The 16,963-nt window shown below is 51.9% G+C and overlaps 1 protein-coding gene and 2 non-coding genes across 3 annotated transcripts in view; 1 reads left to right on the plus strand and 2 right to left on the minus strand.

Annotated features, from left to right (window-relative positions):
• Positions 1-16,963, plus strand: part of LOC140404601 (uncharacterized) — a 79,031-nt gene that overhangs the window by 18,837 nt on the left and 43,231 nt on the right. Inside the window, exons 5-12 of the mRNA XM_072493201.1 lie at positions 275-335; positions 1,669-1,729; positions 2,716-2,776; positions 4,299-4,359; positions 6,796-6,856; positions 8,781-8,841; positions 10,734-10,794; positions 16,825-16,877. Of these exons, the coding sequence (XP_072349302.1) occupies positions 275-335; positions 1,669-1,729; positions 2,716-2,738 (145 nt within the window). The 3' untranslated portion in view covers positions 2,739-2,776; positions 4,299-4,359; positions 6,796-6,856; ... (1 more) ...; positions 10,734-10,794; positions 16,825-16,877. The remainder of the gene's footprint in view (positions 1-274; positions 336-1,668; positions 1,730-2,715; positions 2,777-4,298; positions 4,360-6,795; positions 6,857-8,780; positions 8,842-10,733; positions 10,795-16,824; positions 16,878-16,963) is intronic.
• Positions 1,470-1,541, minus strand: trnad-guc (transfer RNA aspartic acid (anticodon GUC)). The gene has a single exon. It is a non-coding gene; the product is annotated as a tRNA-Asp (tRNA).
• trnad-guc (transfer RNA aspartic acid (anticodon GUC)) lies at positions 6,597-6,668 on the minus strand. Its single transcript has one exon. It is a non-coding gene; the product is annotated as a tRNA-Asp (tRNA).

Here is a 16,963-nt window from a genome sequence, read left to right on the forward strand (position 1 = left end):
AGGAATCGAACATGGGACTCTGGAGCTGTGAAGCAATTGTGCTTACCACCATGCTACCGTGCTGCCCAAGCGTCATTCCTTGACCGGGAATCGAACCCGGGCCGCGGCGGTGACAGCATCGAATCTGAACCACTAGACCATCAGGGAAACTAATGTCACGTAATAAATAACTGCAGCAGGTGGTCTGGGGGGATGAGGTGTTTGTTTGGGATTGTGAAACGGCCGATTTACTCTGTTAGTTTACGATTAATCATTTTTTCTGATTTAATTGCAGGTTGGATACAGCAAGAGGTGTGAAAATCAGCAGAAAACCTGACCGCACGGCCGTGTCACAGGTACGATGCTGACCATGTGATTGGTCTGTACTGGAGCCATCGCAATGGTACCTGCTCTTGTCCAATGAGTCTGTACTGCCAAAACGGCGGCTCAGAGTAACGCACAGGCTCAGTCAAGGAAACAGCTGGTGTCTGACCCGTGACCCTGCTGCGCCAAAAGTAACTGGGACAAGTTCTGTAGTTGGCCCTGTGATTGCAGATTACATTTATAGTGAGGAGGGAGGGTACTCACTGCCCCCCATGCGTCACTATTAACAGTGAGGGTAACATGGCGGGAGAATGATCCTGATAATGTTTGACCAGCGGATGGAGCTGTTGAAACTTTGTGCTGATTTTAACCTCCCGGTGTGAAATCCAATGGGAGTCTAGGAATACGATCCCCTCATCGAGAGCCTGACTTTGAGAACAGAAAGTCCTGCACTGTCGAATAAGAGTCTCGTAGCAACTTGGCAATGAAATATTCTGGACAGGAGTAGAGGGAGCTCTATTGTGTCTAACGCCGTGTTTTACCTGTCTTGGGAGTGTTTGATGGGGACAGTGTAGAGGGAGCTTTACTCTGTATCTAACACCGTGCTGTACCTATCCTGGGAGTGTTTGATGGGGATAGTATAGAGGGAGCTTTACTCTGTATCTAACCCCGTGCAGTACCTGTCCTGGAAGTATTTGATGGGGACAGTGTAGAGTGAGCTTTACCCTGAACCTAACCCTGTGATGTACCTGTCCTAGGAGTGTTTGATGGCGATCGAGAGCAGACATATATTCTTTTTCGACATCCAGTGCATTACATTTTTATGTCACAGATTATCATAGAATTTACAGTGCAGAAGGAGGCCTTTCGACCCATCGAGTCTGCACCGGCTCTTGGAAAGAGCACCCTACCCAAGCCCACACCCCTGCCCTATCCCCCATTACCCAGTAACGCCACCCGACACGAAGGACAATTTAGCATGGCCATTCCACCTACCCTGCACATCTGTGGGAGGAAACCAGAGCACCCGGAGGAAACCCACGCACACATGGGGAGAACATCCAGACTCCGCACAGACAGTGACCCAAGCCAGGAATCGAACATGGGACTCTGGAGCTGTGAAGCAATTGTGCTAACCACCATGCTACCGTGCTGCCCAAGCGTCATTCCTTGACCGGGAATCGAACCCGGGCCGCGGCGGTGACAGCACCGAATCCGAACCACTAGACCATCAGGGAAACTAATGTCACGTAATAAATAACTGCAGCAGGTGGTCTGGGGGGATGAGGTGTTTGTTTGGGATTGTGAAACGGCCGATTTACTCTGTTAGTTTACGATTAATCATTTTTTCTGATTTAATTGCAGGTTGGATACAGCAAGAGGTGTGAAAATCAGCAGAAACCCTGCCCGCACGGCCGTGTCACAGGTACGATGCTGACCATGTGATTGGTCTGTACTGGAGCCATCGCAATGGTACCTGCTCTTGTCCCATGAGTCTGTACTGCTAAATCGGCGGCTCAGAGTAACACACAGGCTCAGTCAAGGAAACAGCTGGTGTCTGACCCGTGACCCTGCTGCGCCAAAAGTAACTGGGACAAGTTCCGTAGTTGGCCCTGTGATTGCAGATTAAATTCATAGTGAGGAGGGAGGGTACTAACTGCCCCCTGTGCGTGACTGTTAACAGTGAGGGTAACATGGCAGGAGAATGATCCTGATTAATGTTTGACCAGCGGGTGGATCTGTTGAAACCTCATGCTGATTTTAACCTCCCGGTGTGAAATCCAATGGGAGTCTAGGAATAAGATTTCCCCCCTTCGAGAGCCTGACTTTGATCACAGAAAGTCCCGCACTGTCGAAGGAGAGTCTCGTAGCCATTTGGCAATGAAGAATTCAGGACAGCAGTAGAGGGAGCTCGCTTGTGTCTAACCCTGTGCCTTACCTGTTCTGGGAGTGCTTGATGTGGGGCAGGTTAAAGGGAGGTTTACTCTGTATCTACGCCCTTGCTGTACCTGTCCTGGGAGTGTTTGATGGGGACAGTGTAGAGGGAGCTTTACTCTGTATCTAACCCCGTGCTGTACCTGTCCTGGGAGTGTTTGATGGGGTCAGTGGAGAGGGAGCTTTACTCTGTACCTAACCCCGTGCTGTACCTGTCCTGAGAGGGTTTGATATAAACAATGTAGAGGGAGCATTACTCTGCATCTAAACCCGTGCTGTGCCTGTCCTCGGAGTGTTTGATGCCTGTCGTGAGCAGAAAAATGTTATTTTACGATGCGCAATGCGTTACATTTTTATATCAGGTAATAAATAACTACAGCTGGCGGTGTGGGAGGATGAGGTGTTTGTTTGGGATTGTGAAACGGCCGATTTACTCTTTTAGTTTATGATTAATCGTTTTTTCTGATTTAATTGCAGGTTGGATTCAGCAAGAGGTGTGAAAATCAGCAGAAAACCTGACCGCACGGCCGTGTCACAGGTACGATGCTGACCATGTGATTGGTCTGTACTGGAGCCATCGCAATGGTACCTGCTCTTGTCCCATGAGTCTGTACTGCCAAATCGGCGGCTCAGAGTAACACACAGGCTCAGTCAAGGAAACAGCTGGTGTCTGACCCGTGACCCTGCTGCGCCAAAAGTAACTGGGACAAGTTCCGTAGTTGGCCCTGTGATTGCAGATTAAATTCATAGTGATGAGGGAGGGTACTAACTGCCCCCCGTGCGTCACTGTGAACAGTGAGGGTAACATGGCGGGAGAATGATCCTGATTAGTGTTTGACCAGCGGATGGGTCTGTTGAAATCTCGTGTTCATTTGAACCTCCTGGTGTGAAATCCAATGGGAGTCTAGGAATAGGATTCCCCCCTCGAGAGCCTGACTTTGATCACAGAAAGTCCCGCACTGTCGAAGGAGCGTCTTGTAGCAATTTGGCAATGAAGAATTCTTGACAGGAGTAGATGGAGCTCGATTGTGTCTAACCCTGTGCCTTACATGTGCTGGGAGTGCTTGATGTGGGGCAGGTTAACGGGAGGTTTACTCTGTATCTACGCCCTTGCTGTACCTGTCCTGGGAGTGTTTGATGGGGACAGTGTAGAGGAAGCTTTACTCTGTATCTAACCCCGTGCTGTACCTGTCCTGGGAGTGTTTGATGGGGTCAGTGGAGAGGGAGCTTTACTCTGTATCTAACCCCGTGCTGCACCTGCCCTGGGAGTGTTTGATGGGGACAGTATAGAGGGAGCTTTACTCTGTATCTAACTCCGTGCTGCACCTGTCCAGTTAGTGTTTGATGGGGACAGTCTCGAGGGAGCTTTACTCTGCATCAAACCCCGTGCTGTAGCAGTGTTTGATGGGGACAGTGTAGAGGGAGCATTACTTTTTTTCAAACCCCGTGCTGTACCTGTCCTGGGAGTGTTTGATGGGGACAGTGTAGAGGGAGCTTTACTCTGTATCTAACCCCGTGCCATACCTGCCCTTGGAGTGTTTGATGGTGACAGCGTCGAGCGAGCTTTACTCTGTATCTAACCCCGTGCTGTACCTGTCCTGGGAGTGTTTGATGGGGACAGTGTAGAGGGAGCTTTCCTCTGTATCTAACACCCTGCTGTACCTGTCCTGGGAGTGTTTGATGGGGACAGTGTAGAGGGAGCTTTACTCTGTATCTAACCCCGTGCTGTACATGTGGGAATATTTGATTGGAAGACTGGAGAGTGAGCTTTACTCTGTATCTAACCCTCTGCTGTACCTGTCCTGAGAGGGTTTGATATAAACAATGTAGAGGGAGCATTCCTCTCTGTCTAAACCCGTGCTGTGCCTGTCCTCGGAGTGTTTGATGCCTGTCGTGAGCAGAAAAATGTTATTTTTCGACGCCCAATGCGTTACATTTTTATATCATGTAATATATAACTACAGCAGGCGGTGTGGGGGTTGAGGTGTTTGATTGGGATTGTGAAATGGCCGATTTACTCTTAGTTTTCGATTAATCATTTTTTTCTGATTTAATTGCAGGTTGGATTCAGCAACAGGTGTGAAAATCAGCAGACATCCTGACAGCATGGCCGTGTCACAGGTACGATGCTGACCATGTGATTGGTCTGTACTGGAGCCATCGCCACTGTACCTGCTCTTGTCCCATGAGCCTGTACTGCCAAATTGGCGGCTCAGAGGAACACAGACTCAGTAAAGGCAACAGCTGGTGTCTGAGCCGTGACCCTGCTGCGCCAGAAGTAACTGTGACAAGTTCCGTAGTTGGCCCTGTGATTGCAGATTATATTTACAGTGAGGAGGGAGGGTACTAACTGCCCCCACGTGCGTCACTGTTAACAGTGAGGGTAACATAGCGGGAGAATGATCCTGATAATGTTTGACCAGCGGATGGATCTGTTGAAACCTCGTGTTGTTTGAACCTCCTGGTGTGAAATCCAATAGGAGTCTAGGAATAAGATTTCCCCCCTCGAGAGCCTGACTTTGATCACAGAAAGTCCCGCAGTGTCGAAGGAGCGTCTTGTAGCAATTTGGCAATGAAGAATTCTGGACAGGAGTCGAGGGAGCTCGATTGTGTCTCACCCTGTGCCTTACCTGTGCTGGGAGTGCTTGATGTGGGGCAGGTTAAAGGGAGGTTTACTCTGTATCTACGCCCTTGCTGTACCTGTCCTGGGTGTGTTTGATTGGGACAGTGTAGGGGGAGCTTTACTCACTAACTAACCCCATGCTGTACCTGTCCTGGGAGTGTTTGAAGGGGACAGTGTAAAGTGAGCTTTACTCTGTATCTAACCCCGTGCTGTACCTGTCCTGGGAGTGTTTGATGGGGACAGTGTAGAGGAAGCTTTCCTCTGTATCTAACCCCGTGCGGTAGCAGTGTTTGATGGGGACAGTGAAGAGGGGGCATTACTTTGTTTCAAACCCCGTGCTGTACCTGTCCTGGGAGTGTTTGATGGGGACAGCGTAGAGGGAGCTTGACTCTGTATCTAACCCCGTGCCATACCTGCCCTGGGAGTGTTTGATGGGGACAGTGTCGAGCGAGCTTTACTCTGTATCTAACCCCGTGCTGTACCTGTCCTGGGAGTGTTTGATGGGGACAGTGTAGAGGAAGCTTTACTCTGTATCTAACCCCGTGCTGTACCTGTCCTGGGAGTGTTTGATGGGGTCAGTGGAGAGGGAGCTTTACTCTGTATCTAACCCCGTGCTGCACCTGCCCTGGGAGTGTTTGATGGGGACAGCGTAGAGGGAGCTTGACTCTGTATCTAACCCCGTGCCATACCTGCCCTGGGAGTGTTTGATGGGGACAGTGTCGAGCGAGCTTTACTCTGTATCTAACCCCGTGCTGTACCTGTCCTGGGATTGTTTGATGGGGACAGTGTAGAGGGAGCTTTCCTCTGTATCTAACCCTGTGCTGTACCTGTCCTGGGAGTGTTTGATGGGGACAGTGCAGAGGGAGCTTTACTCTGTATCTAACCCCGTTCTCTACATGTGGGAATATTTGATTGGGACAGTGGAGAGTGAGCTTTACTCTGTATCTAACCCTCTGCTGTACCTGTCCTGAGAGGGTTTGATATAAACAATGTAGAGGGAGCATTACTCTGTGTCTAAACCCGTGCTGTGCCTGTCCTAGGAGTGCTTGATGGCGATCGAGAGCAGGCATATATTCTTTTTCGACGTCCATTGCATTACATTTTTATGTCATAGATTATCAGAGAATTTACAGTGCAGAAGGAGGCCATTCGACCCATCGAGTTTGCACCGGCTCTTGGAAAGAGCACCCTACCCAAGCCCACACCTCCGCCCTATCCCCCATAACCCAGTAACGCCACTGTTATAACCTGCATACTTAGCATTGGCTGCGGACTAATGACTATCCCACAATGCTGTGGGAGTATGAGCTTCCCCAATGAGGGGGGCGGAGAAACCACTAGTAGACTCCTAGTATAAATAAAGCTGGCCAGTTCAGGAACCAGCAGGAAGTAGTGTGTAGCAAGGGAAGTTACTGCTACTGTTATGTATATATGTTATAGTAAATAAATGTTCTTACTTTGTATCCTTAAAACTCGTGCTGGATTCTTTGTGGCCCTTACAAAAGCCACCCAACACTAAGGGCAATTTTGGTTACTAAGGGCAATTTAGCACGGCCAATCCACCTAGCCTGCCCATCTTTGGACTGTGGGAGGAACCCGGAGGAAACCCACGCAGGCACAGGGAGAACGTGCAGACTCCGCACAGACAGTGCCCCAAGCCAGGAATCGAACATGGGACTCTGGAGCTGTGAAGCAATTGTGCTAACCACCATGCTACCGTGCTGCCCAAGCGTCATTCCTTGACCGGGAATCGAACCCGGGCCGCGGCGGTGACAGCACCGAATCCGAACCACTAGACCATCAGGGAAACTAATGTCACGTAATAAATAACTGCAGCAGGTGGTCTGGGGGGATGAGGTGTATGTTTGGGATTGTGAAACGGCCGATTTACTCTGTTAGTTTACGATTAATCATTTTTTCTGATTTAATTGCAGGTTGGATTCAGCAAGAGGTGTGAAAATCAGCAGAAAACCTGACCGCACGGCCGTGTCACAGGTACGATGCTGACCATGTGATTGGTCTGTACTGGAGCCATTGCAATGGTACCTGCTCTTGTCCCATGAGTCTGTACTGCCAAAACGGCGGCTCAGAGTAACACACAGGCTCAGTCAAGGAAACAGCTGGTGTCTGACCCGTGACCCTGCTGCGCCAAAAGTAACTGGGACAAGTTCCGTAGTTGGCCCTGTGATTGCAGATTAAATTCATAGTGAGGAGGGAGGGTACTAACTGCCCCCTGTGCGTGACTGTGAACAGTGAGGGTAACATGGCGGGAGAATGATCCTGAATAATGTTTGACCAGCGGATGGATCTGTTGAAACCTCGTGTTGTTTGAACCTCCTGGTGTGAAATCCAATGGGAGTCTAGGAATACGATTCCCCCTTCGAGAGCCTGACTTTGATCACAGAAAGTCCCGCACTGACGAAGGAGCGTCTCGTAGCAATTTGGCAATGAAGAATTCTGGACAGGAGTAGAGGGAGCTCGATTGTGTCTCACCCTGTGCCTTACCTGTGCTGGGAGTGCTTGATGTGGGGCAGGTTAAAGGGAGCTTTACTCTGTATCTAACCCCGTGCTGTACCTGTCCAGGGAGTGTTTGATGTGGACAGTATAGAGGGAGCTTTCCTCTGTATCTAACCCCGTGCTGTACCTGTCCTGGGAGTGTTTGATGGGGACAGTATAGAGGGTGCTTTACTCTGCATCTAACCCCGTGCTGTAGCATTGTTTGATGGGGACAGTGTCGAGCGAGCTTCACTCTGTATCTAACCCCGTGCTGTACCTGTCCTGGGAGTGTTTGATGGGGACAGTGTAGATGGAGCATTACTTTGTTTCAAACCCCGTGCTGTACCTGTCCTGGGAGTGTTTGATGGGGACAGTGTAGAGGGAGCTTTCCTCTGTATCTAACCCCGTGCTGTACATGTGGGAATATTTGATTGGGACAGTGGAGAGGGAGCTTTACTCTGTATCTAACCCTCTGCTGTACCTGTCCTGAGAGGGTTTGATATAAACAATGTAGAGGGAGCATTCCTCTGTGTCTAAACCCGTGCAGTACCTGTCCTGGGAGTGTTTGATGGGGACAGTGTAGAGGGAGCATTACTTTGTTTCAAACCCCGTGCTGTACCTGTCCTGGGAGTGTTTGATGCGGACAGTGTCGAGCGAGCTTTACTCTGTATCTACCCCGTCCTGTACCTGTCCTGGGAGTGTTTGATGGGGACAGTGTAGAGGGAGCTTTACTCTGTATCTAACCCCGTGCTGCTCCTGTCCTGGGAGTGTTTGATGGGGACAGTGTGGAGGGAGCTTTACTCTGTATCTAACCCCGTGCTGTACCTGTCCTGGGAGTGTTTGATGTGGACAGTATAGAGGGAGCTTTGCTCTGCATCTAACCCCGTGCTGTAGCAGTGTTTGATGGGGACAGTGTAGAGGGAGCATTAATTTTTTTCAAACCCCGTGCCGTACCTGTCCTGGGAGTGTTTGATGGGGACAGTGTAGAGCGAGCTTTACTCTGTATCGAACCCCGTGCCATACCTGCCCTTGGAGTGTTTGATGGGGACAGTGTCGAGCGAGCTTTACTCTGTATCTAACCCCGTGCTGTACCTGTCCTGGGAGTGTTTGATGGGGACAGTGTAGAGGGAGCTTTACTCTGTATCTAACCCTCTACTGTACCTGTCCTGAGAGGGTTTGATATAAACAATGTAGAGGGAGCATTCCTCTGTGGCTAAACCCGTGCTGTGCCTGTCCTCGGAGTGTTTGATGCCTGTCGTGAGCAGAAAAATGTTATTTTTCGACGCCCAATGCGTTACATTTTTATATCATGTGATATATAACTACAGCAGGCGGTGTGGGGGATGAGGTGTTTGATTGGGATTGTGAAATGGCCGATTTACTCTTAGTTTACGATTAATCATTTTTTCTGGTTTAATAGCAGGTTGGATTCAGCAACAGGTGTGAAAATCTGCAGACATCCTGACAGCATGGCCGTGTCACAGGTACGATGCTGACCATGTGATTGGTCTGTACTGGAGCCATCGCCACTGTACCTGCTCTTGTCCCATGAGCCTGTACTGCCAAATTGGCGGCTCAGAGGAACACAGACTCAGGAAAGGCAACAGCTGGTGTCTGAGCCGTGACCCTGCTGCGCCAGAAGTAACTGTGACAAGTTCTGTAGTTGGCCCTGTAATTGCAGATTATATTTACAGTGAGGAGGGAGGTTACTAACTGCCCCCTCTGCGTGACTGTTAACAGTGAGGGTAACATGGCGGGAGAATGATCCTGATAATGTTTGACCAGTGGATGGATCTGTTGAAACCTCGTGTTGTTTGAACCTGGTGTGAACTCCAATAGGAGTCTAGGAATAAGATTTCCCCCCTCGAGAGCCTGACTTTGATCACAGAAAGTCCCGCACTGTCGAAGGAGCGTCTTGTAGCAATTTGGCAATGAAGAATTCTGGACAGGAGTCGAGGGAGCTCGATTGTGTCTCACCCTGTGCCTTACCTGTGCTGGGAGTGCTTGATGTGGGGCAGGTTAAAGGGAGGTTTACTCTGTATCTACGCCCTTGCTGTACCTGTCCTGGGTGTGTTTGATTGGGACAGTGCAGAGGGAGCTTTACTCACAATCTAACCCCATGCTGTACCTGTCCTGGACGTGTTTGAAGGGGACAGTGTAAAGTGAGCTTCACTTTGTATCTAACCCCGTGCTGTACCTGTCCTGGGAGTGTTTGATGGGGACAGTGTAGAGGGAGCTTTCCTCTGTATCTAACCCCGTGCGGTAGCAGTGTTTGATGGGGACAGTGTAGAGTGAGCTTTACACTGTACCTAACCCTGTGATGTACCTGTCCTAGGAGTGTTTGATGGGGACAGCGTAGAGGGAGCTTGACTCTGTATCTAACCCCGTGCTGTACCTGTCCTGGGAGTGTTTGATGGGGACAGTGTAGAGTTAGCTTTACACTGTACCTAACCCTGTGATGTACCTGTCCTAGGAGTGTTTGATGGCGATAGAGAGCAGACATATATTCTTTTTCGACGTCCAGTGCATTACATTTTGATGTCATAGATTATCAGCGAATTTACAGTGCAGAAGGAGGCCATTCGACCCATCGAGTCTGCACCGGCTCTTGGAAAGAGCACCCTCCCCAAGCCCACACCCCCGCCCTATCCCCCATAACCCAGTAACGCCACTGTTATAACCTGCCTACTTAGCATTGGCTGGGGACTAATGACTATCCCACAATGCTGTGGGAGTATGAGCTTCCCCAATGAGGGGGGCGGAGAAACCACTAGTAAACTCCTAGTATAAATAAAGCTGGCCAGTTCAGGAACCAGCAGGAAGGAGTGTGTAGCAAGGGAAGTTACTGCTACTGTTATGTATATATGTTATAGTAAATAAATGTTCTTACTTTGTATCCTTAAAACTCGTGCTGGATTCTTCGTGGCCCTGACAAAAGCCACCCAACACTAAGGGCAATTTTGGATACTAAGGGCAATTTAGCACGGCCAATCCACCGAGCCTGCCCATCTTTGGACTGTGGGAGGAACCCGGAGCACCCGGAGGAAACCCACGCACACACTGGGAGAACGTGCAGACTCCGCACAGACAGTGCCCCAAGCCAGGAATCGAACATGGGACTCTGGAGCTGTGAAGCAATTGTGCTAACCACCATGCTACCGTGCTGCCCAAGCGTCATTCCTTGACCGGGAATCGAACTCGGGCCGCGGCGGTGACAACACCGAATCCGAACCACTAGACCATCAGGGAAACTAATGTCACGTAATAAATAACTGCAGCAGGTGGTCTGGGAGGATGAGGTGTTTGTTTGGGATTGTGAAACGGCCGATTTACTCTGTTAGTTTACGATTAATCATTTTTTCTGATTTAATTGCAGGTTGGATACAGCAAGAGGTGTGAAAATCAGCAGAAAACCTAACCGCACGGCCGTGTCACAGGTACGATGCTGACCATGTGATTGGTCTGTACTGGAGCCATCGCAATGGTACCTGCTCTTGTGCCATGAGTCTGTACTGCCAAAACGGCGGCTCAGAGTAACACACAGGCTCAGTCAAGGAAACAGCTGGTGTCTGACCCGTGACCCTGCTGCGCCAAAAGTAACTGGGACAAGTTCCGTAGTTGGCCCTGTGATTGCAGATTAAATTTATAGTGAGGAGGGAGGGTACTAACTGCCCCCCGTGCGACACTGTTAACAGTGAGGGTAAAATGGCGGGAGAATGATCCTGATAATGTTTGACCAGCGGATGGATCTGTTGAAACCTTGTGTTGTTTGAATAGGATTCCCCCCTCGAGAGCCTGACTTTGATCACAGAAAGTCCCGCACTGTCGAAGGAGCGTCTTGTAGCAATTTGGCAATGAAGAATTCTGGACAGGAGTAGAGGGAGCTCGATTGTGTCTCACCCTGTGCCTTACTTGTGCTGGGAGTGCTTGATGTGGGGCAGGTTCAAGGGAGGTTTACTCTGTATCTACGCCCTTGCTGTACCTGTCCTGGGAGTGTTTGATGGGAACAGTGTAGCGGGAGCTTTACTCTGTATCTAACCCCGTGCTGTAGCAGTGTTTGATGGGGACAGTGTAGAGGGAGCATTACTTTGTTTCAAACCCCGTGCTGTACCTGTCCTGGGAGTGTTTGATGGGGACAGTGTAGAGTGAGCGTTACTCTGTATCTAACCCCGTGCTGTACCTGTCCTGGGAGTGTTTGATGGGGACAGCGTAGAGGGAGCTTGACTCTGTATCTAACCCCGTGCCAGACCTGCCCTGGGAGTGTTAGATGGGGACAGTGACGAGGGAGCTTTACTCTGTATCTAACCCCGTGCTGTACCTGTCCTGGGAGTGTTTGATGGGGACAGTGTCGAGGGAGCTTTACTCTGTAGCGCACAAAGACTCACGAGAGACGAATAGAGATGAAGTCGATGAGGCTTTATTCAGCGTGACTTGTTACCCGCAGTTCAGCAACAGACTGGCCTGCGGGGGAGAACTCCTGGTTCTTATACTCCGCCTTCAGGGCGGAGCTAGAGATCAACAGCCAATCTGGACCCGGGATCTGTCAGCCAATGACATCACGGCTTCACAGTCCCACATGACCCCTAATGCATACTACCACATTCACCTTGTTAAAAATGAACCCGGCGGGGTGGTGCTTCGCATGGTGGTAAGGGTTTACAAGGCTGGTCCTGGGAGGAAAAGCTTTTGCATGTCATCACAGTGCCCTACACTGTGCTATGTACAGGGTTTTTTGGTTTTGAACTATTTACAGTATTCGTAAGCGGGAAAAGGGAAAAAAATTCTCGTTAAAGTCCACAACATTCTAGTGTTACACCGATGCCACAAGTCGATCGGGCGGTCTGGTCGTCCTTGTCGATCGCCTCAGCCCCGGTGGTGGTGGTGCTTGTTCCAGTGTTGTCGTCTCCGGGAGCTTTACGGTTTCTGCTTCAGCTTCACTTCTGGTCGGACCTGGGAGGAGGACAGATCCTCCCAGGAAGGGGGCTGTCGCGGGGTGCGCCGGTGGTAGGGAGGGGGTGATTTGTGTCGAGGGGGTGTGCGTGTTGCCGGCGGGCGCCAGATCTCGCAGGGAGACCGTGTCCTGTCGGCCGTCGCGGTACTCCACGTAGGCGTACTGCGGGTTCACGTGGAGGAGGTGAACCCTCTCGACCAACGGGTCCGACTTGTGCGCCTGCACATGTTTCCGGAGCAAGATGGGACCTGGGGCCGCCAGCCAGGTCGGCAGCGACGTTCCAGAGGAGGACTTCCTGGGGAAGACAAGGAGGCGCTCATGAGGCGTTTGGTTAGTGGTGGTACACAGTAGCGACCGGATGGAGTGGAGGGCGGCCGGGAGGACCTCCTGCCACCGTGAAACTGGGAGATCCCTGGACCGTAGGGCCAGTAGGACGGTCTTCCAGACCGTGCCGTTCTCCCTCTCTACTTGCCCGTTCTCCCGGGGGTTGTAGCTGGTCGTCCTGCTCGAGGCTATACCCTTGCTGAGCAGGAACTGGCACAGCTCGTCACTCATGAAGGAGGACCCCCTGTCGCTATGGACGTATGCGGGGCAACCGAACAGTGTGAATATGGTGTTAAGGGCTTTAATGACTGTGGCCGCTGTCATGTCAGGGCAGGGGATGGCGAAGGGGAAACGGGAGTACTCGTCCACCACGTTCAGGAAGTATGTGTTGCGGTCGGTGGAGGGGAGGGGCCCTTTGAAATCCAGACTGAGGCGTTCAAAGGGACGGGAGGCCTTGATCAGGTGCGCACTATCCGGCCTGAAAATATGCGGTTTGCACTCTGCGCAGATGTGGCAGTTCCTTGTGACTGTACGGACCTCCTCCACGGAGTAGGGGAGGTTGCGGGACTTTATAAAATGGTAGAACCGAGTGACCCCCGGGTGGCAGAGGTCCTCGTGGATGGTTTGGAGACGGTTAATTTGTGCGTTGGCACATGTGCCGCGGGATAGGGCATCGTTCGGCTTTCCGGGACGGTACAAGATCTCATAGTTGAAGGTGGAGAGCTCGATCCTCCACCTTAAGATCTTGTCATTTTTAATTTTGCCCCGCTGTGCATTATCGAACATGAAAGCTACTGACCGTTGGTCAGTGAGGAGAGTGAATCTCCTGCCGGCCAGGTAATGCCTCCAATGTCGCACAGCTTCCACTATGGCTTGGGCTTCCTTTTCCACTGAGGAGTGGCGGATTTCTGAGGCGTGGCGGGTTCGGGAGAAAAAGGCCACGGGTCTGCCCGCTTGGTTAAGGGTGGCCGCTAGAGCTACATCGAGGCGTCGCTCTCGACCTGGAAGGGGAGGGACTCGTCGATGGCGCGCATCGTGGCCTTTGCGATATCCGCTTTGATGCGGCTGAAGGCCTGGCCACCCTCTGTCGACAGAGGGAAGGTCGTGGTCTGTATTAGGGGGCGGGCCTTGTCTGCGTACTGGGGGACCCACTGGGCGTAATATGAAAAGAACCCCAGGCAGCGTTTTAGGGCTTTTGAGCAGTGAGGGAGGGGAAATTCCATGAGGGGGCGCATACGTTCGGGGTCGGGGCCTATTATCCCATTGCGCACTACATATCCCAAGATGGTCTGTTTGTGCTAAAAACGCACTTGTCCTCGTTGTATGTGAGGTTCAAGGCTTTAGCGGTCTGGAGGAATTTTTGGAGGTTGGCGTCGTGGTCCTGCTGATCGTGGCCGCAGATGGTTACATTGTCGAGATACGGGAACGTGGCCTGCAACCCGTGTTGATCAACCATTCGGTCCATCTCTCGTTGGAAGACCGAGACCCCGTTTGTGACGCCAAATGGGACCCTTAGGAAGTGGTATAATCGCCCGTCTGCCCCGAAGGCTGTGTACTTGCGGTCACTTGGGCGGATGGGGAGCTGATGGTAGGCGGACTTGAGGTCCACGGTGGAGAAGACCTTATATTGGGCAATCCGATTGACCATGTCGGATATGCGGGGGAGAGGGTACGCATCTAGCTGTGTTTACCTGTTGATGGTCTGGCTATAGTCTATGACCATCCTTTGCTTCTCCCCTGTTCTTACTACTACCACCTGTGCTCTCCAGGGACTATTGCTGGCCTGGATTATGCCTTCCTTCAGTAGCCGCTGGACTTCGGACCGAATGAATGTCCGGTCCTGGGCGCTGCACCGTCTGCTCCTAGTGGCGACGGGTTTGCAATCTGGGGTGAGGTTTGCAAACAAGGATGGGGGCTCAACGTTGAGGGTTGCGAGGCCGCAGATAGTGAGTGGGGGTATTGGGCCGCCGAATTTGAAAGTTAGGCTCTGCAGATTGCACTGGAAGTCTCATCCCAGTAATGTGGGGGCGCAGAGTTGGGGAAGGACGTAGAGCCTGTAGTTTTTAAACTCCCTCCCTTGCACCGTTAGGGTCACTATGCAGAAGCCTTTGATCTGTACGGAGTGGGATCCTGCAGCTAGGGAGATCTTTTGCGCACTGGGACGGGTGGTCAAAAAACAGCGTCTTACCGTGTCTGGGTGGATGAAGCTTTCTGTGCTCCCGGAGTCGACCAGGCATGGTGTCTCGTGCCCGTTGATCAGCACCGTTGTTGTCGTCGTCTGGAGCGTCCGGGGCCGTGCTTGGTCCGGCGTCACTGAGGCCAGACGTGGTCGTAGTGCTTCAGCGTCTTCCTCAAACCCCGTGGAGCCGTCGATGCTGGGGTCCATTGTTGCCGTCCAAGATGGCGGCGGGGGTGAACAAAATGGCTGCCCCCATGCATCGCACATGGCTGGGGTGTCACAAGATGGCGGCGGGGGTGGACAAAATGGCCGCCCCCATGCGTCGCACAGGGCTTGGGGGGTTCCCAAGATGGCGGCGCCCCTCCTCCCCTCGTGGTGGCCGGGACCCAAAATGGCGGCACCTGCGGGTCGTACATGGGGCGCTGGGGAGGTTGGGGAGCGTTAGAAACGCACAGGACTCCTTCTCCGGGGACAGCGGCGACCTCCCGGGACCGGCACACAGTCGCGAAATGGCCCTTTTTCCCGCAGCTCTTGCAAATCGCTGCGCGGGCCGGGCAGCGCTGCCGGGGGTGTTTCGCCTGGCCGCAGAAATAGCAGCGGGCTCCCCCGGGACGACTTGGCGTCTGAACCGCGCAAGCCTGTGGGGTGGGGGGGGGGTTTGTCGCGACGGGGGTCCACGGAGCCCAAGGGGCTGCCTCGCGGTCGGGGCCGTACGCGCGGGCGTTTCGCGCGGCCACATCTAGTGAGGCTGCAAGGTCCCGTGCCTCTCTGAGAGTCCTAGCGACTCTTTTTATAAAAGTCTTTGGCGGATTTGGGGAGAGTTCATACCAGCCACGAACGCGTCGCGAATTAACATGTCCGTGTGTTCAATCGCGTTTACCGGCGGGCAGCTGCAGGCCCGTCCCAAAATTAGCCGCGCGGCGTAGAATTCGTCTAGCAATTCTCCGGGACTTTGCCGTCTCGTTGCGAGTTGGTAGCGTGCGTAGATCTGGTTCACTGGGCGAACATAGATGCTCTTTAGTGCTGCGAACGCCGTCTGGAAATCCTCTGCGTCTTCTCTGAGAGGGAAAATCTCCGGGCTTACCCTCGAGTGCAGGACCTGTAGTTTCTGGTCTTCTGTGACCCGGCCGGGGGCCGTTCGGAGGTATGCTTCGAAACAAGTCTGCCAGTGTTTAAAAACTGCTGCTGAGTTCACTGCGTGGGGGCTGATCCTCAGGCATTCCGGGATGATCCTGAGCTCCATAGTCCTTTAAGCACGCTTAATAAATTGTAGCGCACAAAGACTCACGAGAGACGAATAGAGATGAAGTCGATGAGGCTTTATTAAGCGTGACTTCATAGACTTCATAGAATTTACAGTGCAGAAGGAGGCCATTCGGTCCATCGAGTCTGCACCGGCTCTTGGAAAGAGCACCCTATCCAAGGTCAACACCTCCACCCTATCCCCTGCGGTGGAGAACTCCTGGTTCTTATACTCCGCCTTCAGGGCGGAGCTAGAGATCAACAGCCAACCAGGACCCGGGATCTGTCAGCCAATGACATCACGGCTTCAGAGTCCGACATGACCCCGAATGCAGACTACCACACTCTGTATCTAACCCTTTGCTGTACCTGTCCTGGGAGTGTTTGATGGGGACAGTGTAGAGGGAGCTTTACTCTGTATCTAACCCCGTGCTGTACCTGTCCTGGGAGTGTTTGATGGGGACAGTGTAGAGGGAGCTTTACTCTGTATCTAACCCCGTGCTGTACCTGTCCTGGGAGTGTTTGATGGGGACAGTGTAGAGAGAGCTTTACTCTGTATCTAACCCCGTGCTGTGCCTGTCCTCGGAGTGTTTGATGCCTGTCGTGAGCAGAAAAATGTTATTTTTCGACGCCCATGAGTTACATTTTTATATCATGTAATATATAACTACAGCAGGCGGTGTGGGGGGGATGAGGTGTTTGATTGGGATTGTGAAATGGCCGATTTACTCTTTAGTTTACGATTAATCATTTTTTCTGATTTAATTGCAGGTTGGATTCAGCAACAAATCTGCAGACATCCTGACAGCATGGCCGTGTCACAGGTACGATGCTGACCATGTGATTGGTCTGTACTGGAGCCATCGCCACTGTACCTGCTCTTGTCCCATGAGCCTGTACTGCCAAATTG

The sequence above is a fragment of the Scyliorhinus torazame genome, chromosome 31 (assembly GCF_047496885.1).
Source record: "Scyliorhinus torazame isolate Kashiwa2021f chromosome 31, sScyTor2.1, whole genome shotgun sequence".
NCBI lineage: Eukaryota > Metazoa > Chordata > Chondrichthyes > Carcharhiniformes > Scyliorhinidae > Scyliorhinus > Scyliorhinus torazame.